The sequence below is a fragment of the Loxodonta africana genome, chromosome 22 (assembly GCF_030014295.1).
Source record: "Loxodonta africana isolate mLoxAfr1 chromosome 22, mLoxAfr1.hap2, whole genome shotgun sequence".
Classification (NCBI taxonomy): Eukaryota; Metazoa; Chordata; class Mammalia; order Proboscidea; family Elephantidae; genus Loxodonta; species Loxodonta africana.
Window position 1 is genome coordinate 25,041,987 of NC_087363.1, and position 17,989 is coordinate 25,059,975.

A 17,989-nucleotide genomic window follows, 5' to 3' on the forward strand; every position below is an offset into this window, starting at 1 on the left:
TCTCATCTTCCCTCCAGGCAGGAGATGCCAACATAGTCTCAAGTGCCCACCTGATCCAAGAAGCTCACTCCTCACCAGCATCCCTCTCCAACTCATTGTCCAGTCCAATCCATGTCTGAAGAGTTGGCTTCGGGAATGGTTCCTGTCCTGGGCCAACAGGAGGTCTGGGGGCCGTGACCACTGGGGTCCTTCTAGTCTCAGTCAGACCATTAAGTCTGGTCTTATGAGAATTTGGGGTCTGCATCCCACTGCTATCCTGCTTCCTCAGGGGTTCTCTGTTGTGTTCCCTGTTAGGGCAGTCATCAGTTGTAGCCGAGCACCATCTAGTTCCTCCAGTCTCAGGATGATGTAGTCTCTGGTTCATGTGGCCCTTTCTGTCTCTTGGGCTCATAATTACCCTGTGTCTTTGGTGTTCTTCATTCTCTTTTGCTCCAGGTCGGTTGAGACCAATTGATGCATCTTAGATGGCTGGTTGCGTTTAAGGCCCCAGACACCACTCTTCAAAGTGGGATGCAGAATGTTTTCTTAATAGATTTTATTATGCCAATTGACTTAGATGTCCCCTGAAACCATGGTCCCCAGACCCCTGCTCCTGCTACGCTAAGCATTCAGTTTATTCAGGAAACTTCTTTGCTTTTGGTTTAGTCCAATTGTGCTGACCTCCCCTGTATTGTGTGCTGTCTTTCCCTTCACCTAAAATAGTTCTTATCTACTATCTGACTAGTGAATGCCCCTCTCCTACCCTCCCTTCCTCCCCCCTCCCGTAACCACAAAAGAATGTTTTCTTCTCAGTTTAAACTATTTCCCAAGTTCTTATAATAGTGGTCTTACACAATATTTGTCCTTTTGCAACTGACTAATTTCACTCAGCATAATGCCTTCCAGGTTCCTCCATGTTATGAAATGTTTCACAGATTCCTCACTGCTCTTTATCTGTGCGTAGTATTCCATTGTGTGGATATACCACAATTTATTTATCCATTCATCCGTTGATGGGCACCTTGGTTGCTTCCATGTTTTTGCTACTGTTAACAGTGCTGCAATAAACATGGGTGTGCACATATCTGTTCGTGTAAAGGCTCTTACTTCTCTAGGATATATTCCAAGGAGTGGGATTGCTGGATCGTATGGTAGTTCTACTTCTAGCTTTTTAAGGAAGTGCCAAATCGATTTCCAAAGTGGTTGTACCATTTGACATTCCCACCAGCAGTGTAGAAGTGTTCCAATCTCTCCACAGCCTCTCCAACATTTATTATTTTGTGTTGTTTGGATTAATGCCAGCCTTGTTGGAGTGAGATGAAATCTCATTGTAGTTTTGATCTGCATTTCTCTAATGGCTAATGATCGTGAACATTTCCTCATGTATCTGTTAGCTACCTGAATGTCTTCTTTAGTGAAGTGTCTATTCATATCTTTTGCCCATTTTTTAATTGGGTTATTTGAGTTTTTGCAGTATTATGTAGATTTTTAGAGATCAGGCACTGATCAGAAATGTCATAGCTAAAAACTTTTTCCCAGTCTGTAGGTAGTCTTTTTACTCTTTTGGTGAAGTCTTTGGATGAGCATAGGTATTTGATTTTTAGGAGCTCCCAGTTATCTAGTTTTTCTTCTACATTCTTTATAATGTTTTGTATACTGTTTATGCCATGTATTAGGTCGGGGCAGTCCTACTCTGTCCTATAGGGTCGCTATGAGTCAGAATCAACTCAACGGCGCTGGATTTTATTAGGTCTCCTAACGTTGTCCCTAATTTTTCTTCTATGATCTTTATCGTTTTAGATTCCTGCCACAGTTTTTAATCAGGGAGAAATTTTTTTTCCCCAGAAAGCTCAGCACACTTCTCCAACTTCTCAATGACCACACTAGGTGACTTGACCATCCCTTACCAATTCCATGGGATTATCATGACAGTCTTACAATAAAGGTTCATTCCCTGGAGCTGGGGAATAGGGAGCTCTTCCTGAGCTGTGTGCTCAACAAGATTAGGGTTCTGTTAGCTGGCAAGAAGCAAGGAATGACTGTTGGGAGGGTGAACAACAGTGTCTGACCAAGAAGACCTCCCTGAATTGGTGAGACTTGAACTGAGACCTAAAGAGGAAGGAATTAGTATGCAATGCAAAGCTGGAGTGGGGAGATACATTCAAGTCAGAGAGAAAAATAATTTGCAAAGACTCTAAGGCAGCAAAAAGCTTTGCGTATTAGAGGAACTAAAAAGAATATTTAAAAACAACCTCATGGTTAACTATTAAAGGTGTATTGATAGAAGCTTCAATAAAGTTTTGCTTTAATTTATTTATTGAAAAAGTAAGGTATGCAGATCTTTAAAATATTTAGATAGCATAGGATATAAAGTGGAAACGGTTTCTGTCTTGCCCTGATATACCCTACCACTTAGTTTCCTTATTTCCCACTCTACCCCGCCATGCTCAACCTAGAGGCAGTTCATAGTTCCAAGGTTTTTAAAATTAAGATTCATAGATCCTCAGTGGGGCCATGAATTGGCTTCTAGGATCTATGAAACTCCTGTGAAATGGTGAGTACATATACAGGAAGGTGCTCTGGGGGAATTAGTCACATTTTGTTTCTACTATACCACCAGAACTGCCCTTCTCAAGGTCACTGTGATGGTTAATTTTATGTGTCCAGTTGACTAGGCTATGGTGCCCAGTTGTTTGGTCAAACAGTAGTCTAGTTGCTATTGTTGAAGTAGTTACATGTGATTAAGTCAATTGGGCTTAAGTAAAGGAGATTACCCTCTGTCATTGATTGAATTGTGTCCCCCTGAAATATCTGCCAACTTAGGCCATGATTCCCACTATTGTATGATTGTCTACCATTTTGTCATCTGATGTGACTTCCTATGTGTTGTAAATCCTATCTCTATGATGTAATGAAATGGATTAGTGGCAGTTATATTGATGAGATCTACAAGATTAGATAATGTCTTATCTTGAGATATAAAGGAAAGAAGTTAGCAGAGAACCATGGGGACCTTATACCACCAAGAAACCAGTGCCGGGAGCAGAGCGCAGCCTTCGGACCCAGGGTTCCTGTTCGGAGAAGCCCCTAGTCCAGGGGAACATTGTTGACAAGGACTTTCCTCGAGAACCAACCGATAGAGAAAGCCTTCTCCTGGAGCTGATGCCCTGAAATGGACTTCTTAGCCTACTAAACTGTGAGAAAATAAATCTCTCTTTGTTAAAGCCATCCACTTGTGATATTTCTGTTATACCAGCACTAGATGACTAAGGTACCCTCCATGATGTGGGTGGGCCTCACCAGTTGAAGGCCTTAAGACGAAAAAAAAAGGAGTTTTTCCTAGAGTATTTTCTAGCTCCAGAATATCAAGAGACATGTTGCCAGAACTCTTCACTCTTCTCGTTGCCTGACGTACAGATTTTGGAACACAAGACTGCAGGAATCTGACCTGCAGATTTTGGACTTGCCAGTTTCCTACAATCCTGTGAGCCAATCCCTTAAAATCAGTCTGACTGCCTATCTATCTATCGATCTATCTATCTTAGGACAGTCACCAGAGACATCCATGTTGTTAAATTCGATGATTACTTCTCAGCCCTCATTTTACTTGTCCATTCATAGTGTGTTATACACATGATAGCATTTTTCCTTCGAACATTTTATCTTCCATCCAGAACATCATATTAATCTGATTTTAATTGTTTCCTGGCCATTCCTCTTCTGTCCTTTTTTTTTTTTTTCAAGCTTCTTCTCATCTTTCTGACCATGAAATATTGTAGACTTAATTTTTTTTCTATCTGCACTCACTCATGTAGTCTCAAGGCTTTAAATATCTTGTCAATGATGAGTATTCTTCACTGTATAAATCCCTTCAGTTCCTGATGTGAACAGATCGTAGAGAGTTCAGATAGTAAGGGGTACCACATTATCCAATATCTTTGTGGTTACTGAGTTTTAGAGAATATGTAGGAAGATTTCATGTAGAGATTTAGCTGCACATTTAAGGGAATCTTTATTCAGTTCCTGTGTTTGAGTATCGAGAGCTTGGGGTGAAGAGCTCAGATATATTAGCGAGTCTCTCACCTGTACAACTCTTCAATTCTGGACTTGCCCATCCACCTACTTGACATTTACGCTTGGATGCCTAACAGGCATCTCAAGTTTACATGGCCAAAACTGAGTTCCTGGTATTCTCTTCATACCAACAACTCCTCTAATCTTCCCTCTTCCACCTGCTCAGGTCAAAAATTTTGATGTTTATACTTACCTCACCTTTTTCTTAATCTACAGCCAACTTGCCAGAAACTCTATCAACAACATTTTCAAATAGTTTCCTGCATTTGACCATTTCTCAACCAATCTTCCCACCTCATCACTGTCTTGGCCTAATCATCTATCCTAACAGGTGTCCCTGCTGCTGTCCCACCAGAGTGAGTTCTCAGCACAGTAGCCAGGCAGTTCAGCTACTCCAACCCTCTGGTGGAGTGAAAGGCCAAGTCCTTATCATGACTGTCAGTCTTTTATAAACTGAGTCTGTCACCTCTCTATTCTAATCTCCTTCCACGTTTCCCCTCATTATTGCTACTCCAACACATTGGCCTCCTTTCTGTTCCTTGAACATGCCGGATGTGTTCCCCTCTGATTGCCTTTGGACTTGCTTTGCACTCGGTGTGGAGTAGTCTTCCCCCAGAGCACTGTTTTACTCCCCTACTATTATGGATTGAATTGTGTCTCCCCAAAATGTGTGTTATAAATCTTAACCTGTATACCTGTGTTTATAATCCCATTTGGGAATGAGCTTTCTTTGTTATGTTAATGAGACAGTACTAGTGTAGGGTCTATCTTCAGTCAAACTTTATCGAGATATAAAATTAAATAAGCAAGGGAGAAGCAGAGATAGGGGAAGATAGATACCATACCACATGAAGATCACCAAAGAGCCAAGGAATAGAAGCTGAAAAGATAAGGATCTTCCCCTAAAGCTGACTGAGAGAGAAAGCTTCCTCTATAGCTGGTGCCCTGATTTCAGACTTCTAGTGAGTCGGAATTGACTGGATGGCAGTGGTCTTTGGTGGGTAGCCTCCTAAACTGTGAGAAAATTAAATTTCTGTTAAAGCCACCTACTTGCAGCATATCTGTTATAGCAGCACTGGATAACTAAGACACCTACCTTCTCCAAGATTTTCCTTAAAAGTCTTAGGTAAAACCTACCCCTCCCCCAACAGTTCATATCCCTTTTCCATGCTTTAGAGTCTCCTCCTCAGACTTGTCACTCCCTAACATACTGTGTATGAATTTTACTGATACACATTGGCTTGTTCTATAATGGCAGAGATTTTGATCTGTTTTGTTCACTACTTAATCCCCACCACCTAGAACATTGTCTGGGACATACTAAGCCCTCAATAGATTTTATACTATATTCTTATTATTGTAATTAATTATTATGTGGGAAAATAGTCTATCTTATTGTAGCTAGTCTGTAAAGCAGAGAGTTGAAACTATAGTTAAGAGTGATGAGCAGCTTCAACTCAGTGTCTTCAACATTCAGGTAATCAGTGAGAATTTAATTAAATGTATGTTAGAACCTCTCACTCTATCCTTTGTGAATCTTACTGTTTATTCTGTATGTTGTTGCTCTTTTCCATCTTTTTATTTCTCCATGCTTCTTTCTGGATGTTTTTCTGATTTTTCAGTTTATCCAGTCTCTCTTCATCTGTGTCTGCTATTAACACCATCCATCACTTTTAGAAATGGGTAGTGGTGATGTCACACAACATGTGGCATGTAAATAATATCACTGAATTATACACGTAAAAATGGTCGAAATGGCAAATGTTTCATTGTATTTATTTCACTACAATTAAAAAACAAAACAAATCAAAAATCCATTGAGCTCTTAATTTCAGTTACTACATTTTTGTTTTAGAATTTCTATTTGGTTCTTTTCAAATCTGTTATGCTCTGAGGAAAAGGTTTCTAATGCTTTCTTTGAATTTTAAATCTTGCATATTACCTTCGCAAACTAGTTAGATACTTAATTTTAAAGTCTTTGATAATTTCATTATCTAAGCCCCTGTAGGTCTGTTTTAAAATCCCTCTCAGACTCTGACATCCATTCCAGGCTATTCATCTAGAGGCTTTCCTCATCCTGCTCAGGCTCTGATACAATATACCAGGCAGCTCTTTCAGGAGGAAATCCTTCTCATTCCACCTGGACTCTGACACCACATGCCAGGCACATGTCACATCCTCTGCAGGAGAGCCTGCCTCAACATGTTTGGGACCTGACACCTTGTGCTAGGTTGTCCCACACGGATGCCCTCCTAACCATTCTTGGACTTTGACAGGTAACATGGGGCTGCCCCTCCCCCACGACATGGATACTTTTTCCTCCTGCGGAGGCTGTGACATCCACTCTGTATTACCACAGTTCCCCCCCACAATCCCTGTGGATGAATCCCTCACCTAATGACTTTTGGAACAAATTGTTCATAATTGGAAAGGAAGGGAAGAAAAGGAAGAGAGATGTTTAGGTGAAATTTGTAAAAATCCAATCTGAAATCTTTATCTTTTAAGTAAAGCCTTTTGGTTATAATAAATGTAATGCAATTTCTTATACGCTTTGGGTAAAGCTGCTAAAGTGTGGTTTGTGTTTTCTATTTGTTCCTGTAACCCATTTTAATTTTTTTATTGCCTATTTTTTTAAACTCTATCATTCTCTTTTATTTTTAGTTCTACTACTATAAAAAAACCAAACCCGTTGCCGTCAAGTCAATTCCAACTCATAGCAACCCTACAGGACAGAGTAGAACGACCCCACAGAGTTTCCAAGGAGCGCCTGGTGGATTTGAACTGCTGACCATTTGGTTAGCAGCTATAGCACTTAACCACTACGCCACCAGGGTTTCCTCTACTACTATAGGTTCCTCTACTACTATAGATTATATAAATGTTTCTACTCTTTTGGTGGCTCACTAGAAATTAAATATGTATCATGAATTTATCAAATATTAATAACATTTTTACCTTTCTTCTGTGTAATATTAGGTTCTTAGAACATTAATCTATTTTCCGTCTCATAATTTACATTTTTGTTACATACTTAAATTATATACATATCTAAAACCTCACAAGAAATTTTTCTTACTGTTTTATACAGTTACCGTTAAATTAGAGTTACCCACATATTTAAATTTTCATTTTTTCTACATATTTACCATTTTCTTCGCTCTTCATTCCTTCTTACAAACCAGAATTTTCATGTGGAATCACTTTCCCTCTGTCGGACATACATCTTTCAGAATTCCTGAGGTTTTACTATATTGAGTGTAAATGAGGATTTCTTTTTATTTGCCCTGCTTGGGATTTGTTAATCTTTCTGAATCTGTGAATATGTGTTATCATTTTTTGGTAATTTTCAGTCATTGTTTCTTTAGTTATTGCCTTTCCTCTCTCTCTCTCATCCTCCGGGACTCCAACTGCACGTACACTAGAACTTTTTTTTTTTTTTTAATTTTTATTGTGGTTTAAGTGAAAGTTTTCAAGTCAGACTCTCATACAAAAATTTATAAACACCTTGCTATATACTCCTAATTGCTCTCCGCCTAATGAGGCAGCTCACTCCTTCCCTCCTCTATTTCTTTTCAAGTCCATTCAGCCAGCTTCTGACCCTCTCTACCCTCTCATTTCCCCTTTAGACAGGAGATCCCAACATAGTCTCATGTGTCTACTTGATCCAAGAAGCTCATTCTTCACCAGCATCATTTTCTATCCCATAGTCTAGCCCAATCCCTGTCTGAACAGTTAGCTTTAGGAATGGTTCCTGTCTTGGGCTAAGAGAAGGTCTAGGGACCATGACCTCCGGGGTCATTCTAGTCTCAGACCATTAAGTCTGATCTTTTTACAAGAATTTGGGGTCTGCATCCCACTGCTATCCTGCTCCCTCAGGGGTTTTCTGTTGTGTTCCCTGTCAGGGCAGTCATCGGTTGTAGCCGGGCACCATCTAGTTCCTTCAGTCTCAGGCTGATGTAGTCTCTGGATCATGTGGCCCTTTCTGTCTCTTGGGCTCATAATTACCCTGTGTCTTTGGTGTTCTTCATTCTCCTTTGCTCCAGGTGGGTTGAGACCAATTGATGCATCTTAGATGGCTGCCTCCTAGCGTTTAAGACCCCAGATGCCACTGTCCAAAGTGGGATGCAGAACGTTTTCTTAATAGATTTTATTATGCCAATTGACTTAGATGTCCCCTGAAACCATGGTCCCCAAACCCCCGCCCCTGTTATGCTGGCCTTCAAAGTGTTCCAGTTTATTCAGGAAACTTGTTTGCTTTTGGTTTAATCCAGTTTTATTGTGTGTTGTCTTTCCCTTCACCTAAAATAGTTCTTATCTATTTTTTTTTTTTTATTATATAATTAGTGAAGGCCCCTCTCCCTCCCTCCCTCCCCCCTCTCATAACCAGTAAAGAATATTCTCTTTTCTGTTTAAACTATTTCTCGAGTTTTTATAATAGTGGTCTTATACAATATTTGTCCTTTTGCAGCTGACTAATTCCACTCAGCATAATGCCTTCCAGATTCCCCCATGTTATGAAATGTTTCATGGATTCATCATTGTTCTTTATCAGTGGGTAATATTTCATTGTGTGAATACACCATAATTTATTTCTCCATTCATCTGTTGATGGGCACCTTGGTTGCTCCCAACTTTTTGCTATTGTTAACAGTTCTGCAATGAACATGGGTGTGCCTTTACATCTGTTCGTGCAAAGACTCTTATTTCTCTAGGATATAGTCCAAGGAGTGGGATTGCTGGGTCGTATGGTAGTTCTATTTCTAGTTTTTTAAGGAAGCGCCAAATCGACTTCCAAAGTGGTTGTACCATTTTACATTCCCACCAGCACCCACTAGGTTTTTCACTGTATCTTTTTATTTCTCTTGTCTCTATAGTTTTGCCTATTCTAGATATTTCATAGAAGTGGGATCATACAATAATCATGTCTTTCACTAAATGAGGGAAACTTTTGACTAAAATTTGTTTACATACTTTTTCTGCCTCATTCTTTCTCTCCTCTCTTTCTAGAAATATAATTACCTAGAAGTTAGGCCATTTGATATTGTTCCATAGGTACATGAGTCTGGTTTTTTTTTTCTCAGTTGTTCAGATTGGATAATTTCTATTGATGTATCTTGAAGTTCACTTTCTTCTGCCATCTCTATTCTGCTATTTAGTCCATCCAGTGAATTTTTATATCTTTAAATTTCATACATTTTTCAGTTCTAGATTTACCACTAGGTTTTCTTTTAGTTTCTGTGTGTCTGCTGGTTTTTTCTATTTGTTCATTCATTATGAGCATATTTTTTTTACATCCTTGGGTAAATTATACTACTTGCTTTACATCCTTGTCTGCTAATTCCAACATCTGGATAATCTTAGGATTGGTCTCCACCAATTGTATTTTCTTTTGAATATGGGTCATATTTTTCTATTTCTTTTTATATTTAATATTTTTGGATAATGTCCTGATCCTTGTGAATTATATGTTGTACATACTCTGAATTCTGTTTCTCTGAAGAGTACTGATCTTTTTCTCAGTTAGCCGGTTAGCCTGGCTGAACTCTAATTCCAACCCCTATCTTTTCTGCAATGGACAGGAACTAATCTCTGTTTACTTCTTTTAGCTTAGTTGAGCTGCTTGGAATCTGTTCCATGCATACATATTTCAGAGATTTAGTAGAGTTTATACACAGAATTTAGGGCTCCCCCTTTGTGATTCTCTCCTTCTAGGATTTTTTTTTTTTATTGTGGTTGCTCCAAACTCTCTCCTCCAATTCTTCAAGTTAGTAAGAATATGAGTTTACTATCCAGGTTTTAGCCATCTGCTATAGGGTTAATTTCATTTTCTTTGCCAAGGATTAAGGTAACAACAAGGTCCCTGTGATAGTTAATGTTATATGTCTATTTGACTAGACTCCAATTCTCAGTGGTTTGGCAGACATTGGACTGATTACTCTTCCATAATGTAACATAATCACTTTCATGATGTGATCAGTCAATCAGTCGAAAGGGGAGTTTCCTTGTGGGTGTGTTCTGGCAAGGCTCACGTGCTCAATCTCTCTCCCTCTGTCAACCCTGCACTCTTCTGGTCGCCTGACATCTGACTCTCGGGACATAAGCCTGCAGAAGTCTTTAGCCTGGCACTTGACCTGCAGATTTTGGATTCGTGAGTCCCTGCAACCCTGTTAGTCAGCAGAGGCTTCCAGCCTGCTGCCTGACCTGCAGATTTTGGGATCATCAGCCCCTGCAACCATGTGAGCCAGCAGAAGCCTTCAGCCTGCTGCCTGATCCACAAATTTGAGACTTGCCAGTCCCTGCAATTGTGCGAGCCATTTCCTTGAAGTAAATCTTTCTCTATATAATTATGTATGGGTTCACTGGTTTTGCTCCTCTAGAGAACTCAGACTAAGATAGTGTCCAATTGTGGTCAGTGAAACATGAGGAGTCTCCTGAAAACTTATGAGAACTGCTAAAGTTATCTTGTTAGAAACTTCAAAATTGGGCCTACATTGAGAAATGGCTGAGTCCAGGGCTGTGGAAAGTACAAGATGAACCTGGAACATCTCATTATTTCAGAAGGTGAGACAATGCCAAAAGAATAATGCGGTCCTGTAAAAAAGACACAGATGCCAGTTGAGGGGTCTCCCACTGGCTAACTCTGGCACATTTTTAACATAAAAGTCAATAATGAACATGGATGAACATCAAAAACTTATGCTCTGTGAAATCAGTCAATCACAAAAGGACAGATATTGTATGATCTCCCACCCACTGCTGTCAAGTAGGTTCCGACTCATAGCGACCCTACAGGACAGAGTAGAACTGTCCCACATGGTTTCCAAAGCTGTAATCCTATGGGGCAGTTCTACTCTGTCCTATAGGGTTGCTATGAGTTGGAATCGACTTGATGGCAATCAGTTTGGTTTTTAAATCTTTACAGAAGCAAACTGCCACATCTTTGGGTTCAAACTGCCGACTTTTTGGTTAGCAGCTGAGTGCTTTAACCACTGTGCCACCAGGGCTCCTTTGTAAGATCTCATTTAAGTGAAATAACAAGAATAGGCAAATGTGTAGAGACCAAAGTTTATTAGTGGTTACCAAGGGCGAGAAGGACGGGGGGAAAAGGGGAACCATTGTTTAGGAAGCGAGTGTTTGTTTATGGTGATGGGAAATTTGGCAACAATTATGGGTGATAGTTACATAACATAATCAATGTAATGGATATCATCAAACTGTACACCTGAAAAATACTGAATTGGCAAATGTGTTGCATGTATTTTTATAACAATACAAAATCAGTAATGATAGTAATAGACAATATAACCCATCGAATGAAATAGGAAATCAGGAGTCTATCCTGGTATAGTAGCCCTGGTGGTGCAGTGGTGGAGCAGTTGGCTACTAACCAAAAGATGAGCAGTTCGAATCCACCAGTCTCTCCTTGGAAACCCTATGGGGCAGTTCTAGTCTGTACCATAAGGTTGCTATGAGTTGGAATCAACTTGATGGCAAGTTTTTTTTTTTTTAATTTTATCTTGATATAAGTGGAAAATTTGGTGAGGAATGGTTTATATACTTTTGAAACACTTTTCTAGAATCTATGAATTATAAAAGGGAAAAGAACAACTTTACAGTGAAAACTGTTAGATACTCTTTAAATCAAATCACCAAAGTAATGGGAGAAATGAAATCTTGTGCCACCTAATAATATGCAATGAAAAGAACACAGCATTATTCCTGTGACATACCTGCGAAAGATGCACATCTGTCAACAAACCAAGACCAGGCGGTCTAGTAACTTATGGTTACAATAAGAAAATAAGTAAAAATAACAGGGTGTATAAGTGCTACCCAGAGTTGAAGATTTTAAGCAGCCCTGGTGGCACAATGGCTTAATTCTTGGTTGCTTAATTCTTGAATCAGCGATTCAAGCCCACCAACCGCTCAGCAAGGGAAAAGACCTAGTGATCTGTTTCCAGAAAGATTACAGCCTAGGAAACCCTATGGGGGCAGTACTACTCTGTCCTGCAGGGTCACTATGAGTCAGAACCCACTCCACCTAACAACATGTATAAACACGTGTCATTTATTTTCAGGCAAGACAGCAGATTGTAACTTCACAACCTTTAGCTTTTATTAGTATAGTGTCATCAATCGAAGATTGTATGCTTAGGGATCTCTCTGGAACACCTCCAGGTTATAGATTTGGAAAGCTACGTAAGTGAAAATCAGAGAAGGGCAGTGGAGTTCGCAGGAACAGCTAGCTGCCGAAATGAGCTTAGGCAGGAATGTGACAGTGTGGCTGGAGCCACGCAAGGGAGGACAAATCGGCTAAGTGAAGCGGCTCCGGGGCATAAAGGACCCTGACGGACGTTTATAAAGGCAGACTCGGTCGCTTCGTCTAGAGGGTCTGAGGGCAAGCGGGGAGTTGGTGCAATTCCTACCCGCAGGTGGGTCCCTCAGCACTCTATACCGGCTTTCCCTTCGGCATTTCTCACACCGGGCCTTTCCTCTCCGGTGTGGCAGACGATGAGACAAACGCGCCACGCGGTTACCGACCGCATAGCTACCCGACGCCGGAACCAGAGGAAGAGCGAGGCGTGCCGACGCCCAACGGGGGAAGCGGAGAGCGTAAACTGCAGGAAGAGGCGGGCAGAAGCGCTCGTCCGAAGTCGCACGCCGGGTGGTAGTGTTGCGCATGCTTGTGTGCATGGGAGTGCTGCGCATGCGTGTGCGCGTGCTCGCGTCGGTTAGGGCGCCAGCCCGAGATGGGGCGGGGCCGGGCATCCGCGCCGGAAGGGGGTTGGCTGGGCGGGGCTGGGAGGCGGAGGTGGCGGCGTCGCGCGCGCGCGCGGGTGCGAAGGAGAAGCAGCGCGAGGGCCCGGGCAGGCCGGGCGGTGGGGACGACGGACGGCCACGATGGCCGCGGCGGCGGGCGGTGGAGGGCCGGGGTCGGCAGCGGGCAGCGCGGGCGCGGGTGGCACGGCGGCAGCTGCGGGCCTGGCCGTTTATCGGCGGAAGGACGGGGGCCCGGCCAGCAAGTTTTGGGAGAGCCCGGAGACGGTGTCCCAGCTGGACTCGGTGCGGGTCTGGCTGGGCAAGCACTACAAGAAGGTGGGTTCGCGCGCCCGGGGGGCGCGGGGAGAGCACGCGCCGGGGACCGGGAGCGGCTAGTGGCCTCGCGGGCCTCGGGCCGCCCCTCCCCCTCCGCGCGCCACGAGGGACAACAAAGGCCGGCGCCGGGGCCGCCACGCCCCCGCTGTCCACTCTCCGCTGCGGCCCGACCTGGGCCCGCCGGGGCCGGCACGCTCTCGCGAGCCCACGCACCCCGGGCGAAAGCTGCGTTCCCTAGTGTGCGGGAGCTGGCTGAGCCCAGGGCACAGAGGGTGTGAGTCTTTCTCTTTTGTTAGTTGCGTTAGATGCGTGAACAACGATCATTAAAAACTCAGCCAGCCTTGTAAACGCAGCTCAAGTTTTGTTTAGAGACTGAGACTGCGAAGTCTAGTGAGGTAACACAGGTTTTACTACCTGTTGTTGATTTGTTTAAAAAAAAAGGGGGGGGGCTATGGAAGGTTTGGTAATCCCGGTGGCGCAGTGGTTAAGAGCTACGGCTGCTAACCAAAAGATCAGCAGTTCGAATCCACCAGGCGCTCTTCGGAAATCTGTGGGGCAGTTCTGCTCTGTCCTATAGAGTCGCTATTAGTCGGAATCGACTCGACGGCAGTGGGTTTGGGCATGGAAGGTTTTACTCGGAAGTTAACAACAGGTCAATAAAATGAAGTATAGTATTGATGAGAACTAATTTTTAAAAATGATAGTGTTTACTTCATTGTGCTTTTGGTTCTGAGTACAAAGGTTAATGTTTACTTGCACTCAATGTGTTCTTCAGTGTGGCCTTCTAGAGAACCCCATTTATTTTAGATCACTCCACTTCCTATCGTTTTCGTACTAGTGGTTACCACTCTCTGAAATTATTTTTCGTTTACCTGATGGTCGTCTGTTTTTGGAATGTAAGTTCTGCTGAAGAAGTGGTTTTGAAAGTTGCAGCTTAACCCCTTAACAAATGTTTTTAATTCAGGAATGACTCCATTAGAAGGTGTAATGAGGCAAACAGCTAAAAACACTCTCTGTGCCCACGACAAGTTTTTGGAGCTCTCTCTCAGTTCTGTAATTTCCCTCATTGAGGACCATAGCAAGGCGGGGCAGGGACCTTGTCAGGCCTGTTTACCACCGTGTGTTCTGGAAGGCGGTTTGTGTTGGGTGCCTCACCCTTAGTAGTAGTTTAGTAAATATTTGTTGAGTGAATGAACAGATAAACTAGTCCAGGAACCTATTCGTTTGGGGCCTACAGTGCGGTGAAGCCTGCCAGCTTTTGGCAGTTGTTCGGCATGGGCAGGGGTCTTGGGTTCCTTCCCCATCACACTGTGATTCATTCAGAAATGACTTTTTTTTTTTATCTGAAGTTGTAGGAAGTGAGAGACAGTTATATCATTTGACTTTTCTAGTATGGGAGTCGTATTTGGGACTGTAGTTTTTCTCATCTACATGTAAGTAGACAATATTGTACTCATTTGTGTAGTGATAAATTGGTCACTTTTTTTTGATAGGTTACAGAGCTTCTGGAAGTGGCTAAGAGAATTGGGTATATTGTGAAAATATTTCTTTTTATCAGGTTTCCTTCAGCCAATACTTTGGGTCTTAAATTTAGTGTAGCTTTAAAAAAGAAAATACTGAGGAGAATTATCCTTTTGAGTATAAGGAAGAGAATGGAAAAGGGCAAATAAATAGTCACTTCCACCTTTCCAAATTCTCAGTGTGGGTCAGCTTGGACCCAGTTTTAGGAGGGCAACTTTAGACTTGGATAATCTTTCAGAGATTTGTTTAGGTGGGTGAGAAAATGGCTGAGAGGCTAACTAAAAGGTTCCTTGTGATGTTGAAGCCACTTGACTAAGGTTGGCTCAGTGTCTCTGAGGCCTTAAAGGTAGAGTCAAAGTTAGGCTTGACTTATCTAGGGCCTTGTGAAACTAGAGCAGATTTCTTGGGCCTGCTCAGATTCGCAGTTGTATTCCGTGTCAGGCCTGGCAGCCAGAATCCTACCAGCCTCTGGGAGTGGTGTTGGAGTGATGGAAATACTAACTAGAAAGCTCTTGGCTTCTTTTCTACACAGTATATTTCTGCTTGGTATGCACATTGATGAGTTTTAACTAAACATTTCTGTTGCTTTCAGTGCTACATTTTCAGAGCAGCTACAACTTAAATATCAGCAGCTGAATGAATTAAGGTGACATTGCTAGTTCCATTTTTATTAATGGTTTTTTCCATGTATTCAGTTACTGAGCATTTACCATATGTCACATATCCAATATTTAAATCCTCACAGCAGTCCTGAAAGGTAAAGATTTTATTTATTTATTTACAAATAATAGAAATGTGAAGCTCTGGATTTAAGTAACTTCTTCAAGATCATGGTTAGGAGTCGCAAATTAGGGATTCAGTGACAGTCCACCTGGCTGCAAAGCCCAGAATCTTTTTGCTGCCTGCAATCTCTCGATTGAAGGAACTCACAATCTGTGGGAAGAGATACACATAGATACCTGCTTGTGAATTAAACCCAGGCAGTTTCAAATTAAGAGAGAGCTTCTTTCTATTATCTTTGTTTTTAAATGCTCTTAGTAGGTGTTCAGTTAGTATTTGTTGAATAAATGAACAGATTAACTAGGCTTAGGAACCTATTCATTTAAGGCTTTATTGATAAATTTGGTCTAGCAACAGAGGGAGGGTGAATACTTTTTGACTGTGGTGAACTTCAAATGGGTGAAAGGAGTTGACAACCTTAGTGAAACACGGGAGGTTCACTGTTTGCCTGAGGTTGCATTTTCAGTCCAGTAGCAGTGCAGAGGCTTGCTCATGCCCTATCTAAGCTGCCTTCCAGGTATTATTGGGTACGTGTCCTTCATCCTAACTGGTAAAGATGAGAGATGTACATCTTTTCATATAAGGTTGACCACATTTTATAGGAAAGGAAATTGTAAGTAGTTTCTGAGGGATTTTCAGACGATGAAGCCTTTGCACTGCTGATCTCAAATGGATTCAATTCCAGTAACTTGGAGGTGTTAAGCTCCAAAGGGAGTGTTTTCCCAAAGTTTGACTTATTTCTGAAATAAGATTTAAGATTTCAGAATGATTTAGATTTAAGGATGATGAATAAAGTTGGACTAGATTGCCTGAGGAAGGCGTTTTAATGTGATTTATACAAATTAACAGTTAATAAGAGTTAAATGCTTTGTTCTTTGTTTGTTTGACAGGACATTTGCTGTAGTAGGATTGCCCAGGGAAAAGTTAAACTTTTGCTACTTCATTAATGCCACACGTAATATAAAACAGACTTATTGATAAAGCCTCCTACACCTGTCTAGCTAACTTGCTTAATCAAAGTACTTTAATGAAGTTAACTTTTTAAAAGTAAAACAATGGTGGTGTTGGACTTTTTTGATCAAAAGATGTGTTTATGACTGAAGGAGTCTATATATAATGCTTATTTTTTTCTTGGTTAAAATTCAGCATTTTGAAAGTTAAGGATTTTTTATGCATTAGGTGATATTTTTGGAAGCAGTTGAAGTCAGCTTTCATATCAGTACGGAATAGTGAAATAAACATTACACTAGGTTGGAAGAGTGAATTCAGTACTTCTTTGTACTACTAACTGGGGCCCTTGAGCAGATCACTTCATTTCTATATGTTTTAATTTTTTCATTTGTAAGTTGGGAGTAAGACTGACTTCCATAGGACTGTTAGAATCAAATGAGATAATCCCTAGAGGTTGGGGTTATATAAATTTGAGGTAATAGTGATATTTGTGCCACATAACTCATGGTCAGTTGGCGTCATTTTTATTGGTTAAATTAGATTTAAATTTCAGTGTTAACTAATTTGAAGTTTTTAAGTTGATTTAAAAACCCCGTAGTTATATATTGCCTGCTTTTTGAATGGGTGTGAGGCGTAGCTTACACTGATATATTAATGTCAAATTTTATTTATGAATTAAATATGCCACCTCGTAAGTACATTTTCTAGTTTGGTAATTTTTTTTGGATGATTTGGAAAAAGGTATCTAACCAGAGTGAAATTTTTATAGTTTAAAAACTGGACTTTAACGGGAACTGTTCCCAAAGTCAACTCTTCAGACAGGGATTGGACTGGGCAGTGGGTTGGAGAGGGATGCTGGTGAAGAGTGAGCTTCTTGGGTCAGGTGGACACTTGAGACTATGTTGGTATCTCCTATCTGGAGGGGAAATGAGAGGGCAGAGGGGGTCAGAAGCTGGTGCAATGGACACAAAGAGAGAATGGAGGGAAGGAGTGTGCTGTCTCATTGTGGGAGAGCAATTAGTATATAGCAAGGTGTGTAAAAATTTTTGTATGAGAGACTGACTAGATTTGTAAGCTTTCACTTAAAGCACAATAAAAACAAAACAAAAACAAAAACTGGACTTTAAAATAGCTAAGGTGGCATCTTTGATTGGCTTTCAACCTGGCTGTCTTTCTTTTGAGTGTATAGACTATTTGCATGAAACCTTTCTTATTCTGAATCACAGAATATATGGAATGAAAACATGTATAATAGCAAAGTTGAGAACTTATGCAAGACCATTTTCCTGCAGTTATCAAAAATTACCTTTTGCCTGAAAGTTTGATTTGGGTTCAGCTGAATAGCCTTCCTCTAGAATGTTGTCTTTTTTGTTTTCAGCATTTGGCATTGTTTAGTTATCTATAATTATCTGAAACTTAAAAAACTGTAGTTATTAATTTTTTGTGTTACATTACCGTATGCAAAAAAACTACATTATATTCCCCCTTTGGGAAGCCTGTACTCGTTAAAGATTATGAAGTTATCATGTGGATATGTACAGTTTATTTTGCTAGTCTGTAGAATAAACTTGAGTTTGTTCTTTATTAA

General features: G+C 41.1%; 1 protein-coding gene across 3 annotated transcripts in view; it reads left to right on the forward strand.

Moving 5' to 3' along the window:
- Nucleotides 1–12,929: 12,929 nt before the first annotated feature.
- SMARCC1 (SWI/SNF related, matrix associated, actin dependent regulator of chromatin subfamily c member 1) overlaps nucleotides 12,930–17,989 on the forward strand; it is a 173,113-nt gene continuing 168,053 nt past the window's right edge. For all 3 annotated transcript variants that reach the window (XM_023547771.2, XM_023547772.2, XM_003409685.4), the window contains exon 1: nucleotides 12,930–13,149. In XM_023547771.2, the coding sequence (XP_023403539.1) occupies nucleotides 12,955–13,149 (195 nt within the window). In that variant the 5' untranslated portion in view covers nucleotides 12,930–12,954. The remainder of the gene's footprint in view (nucleotides 13,150–17,989) is intronic.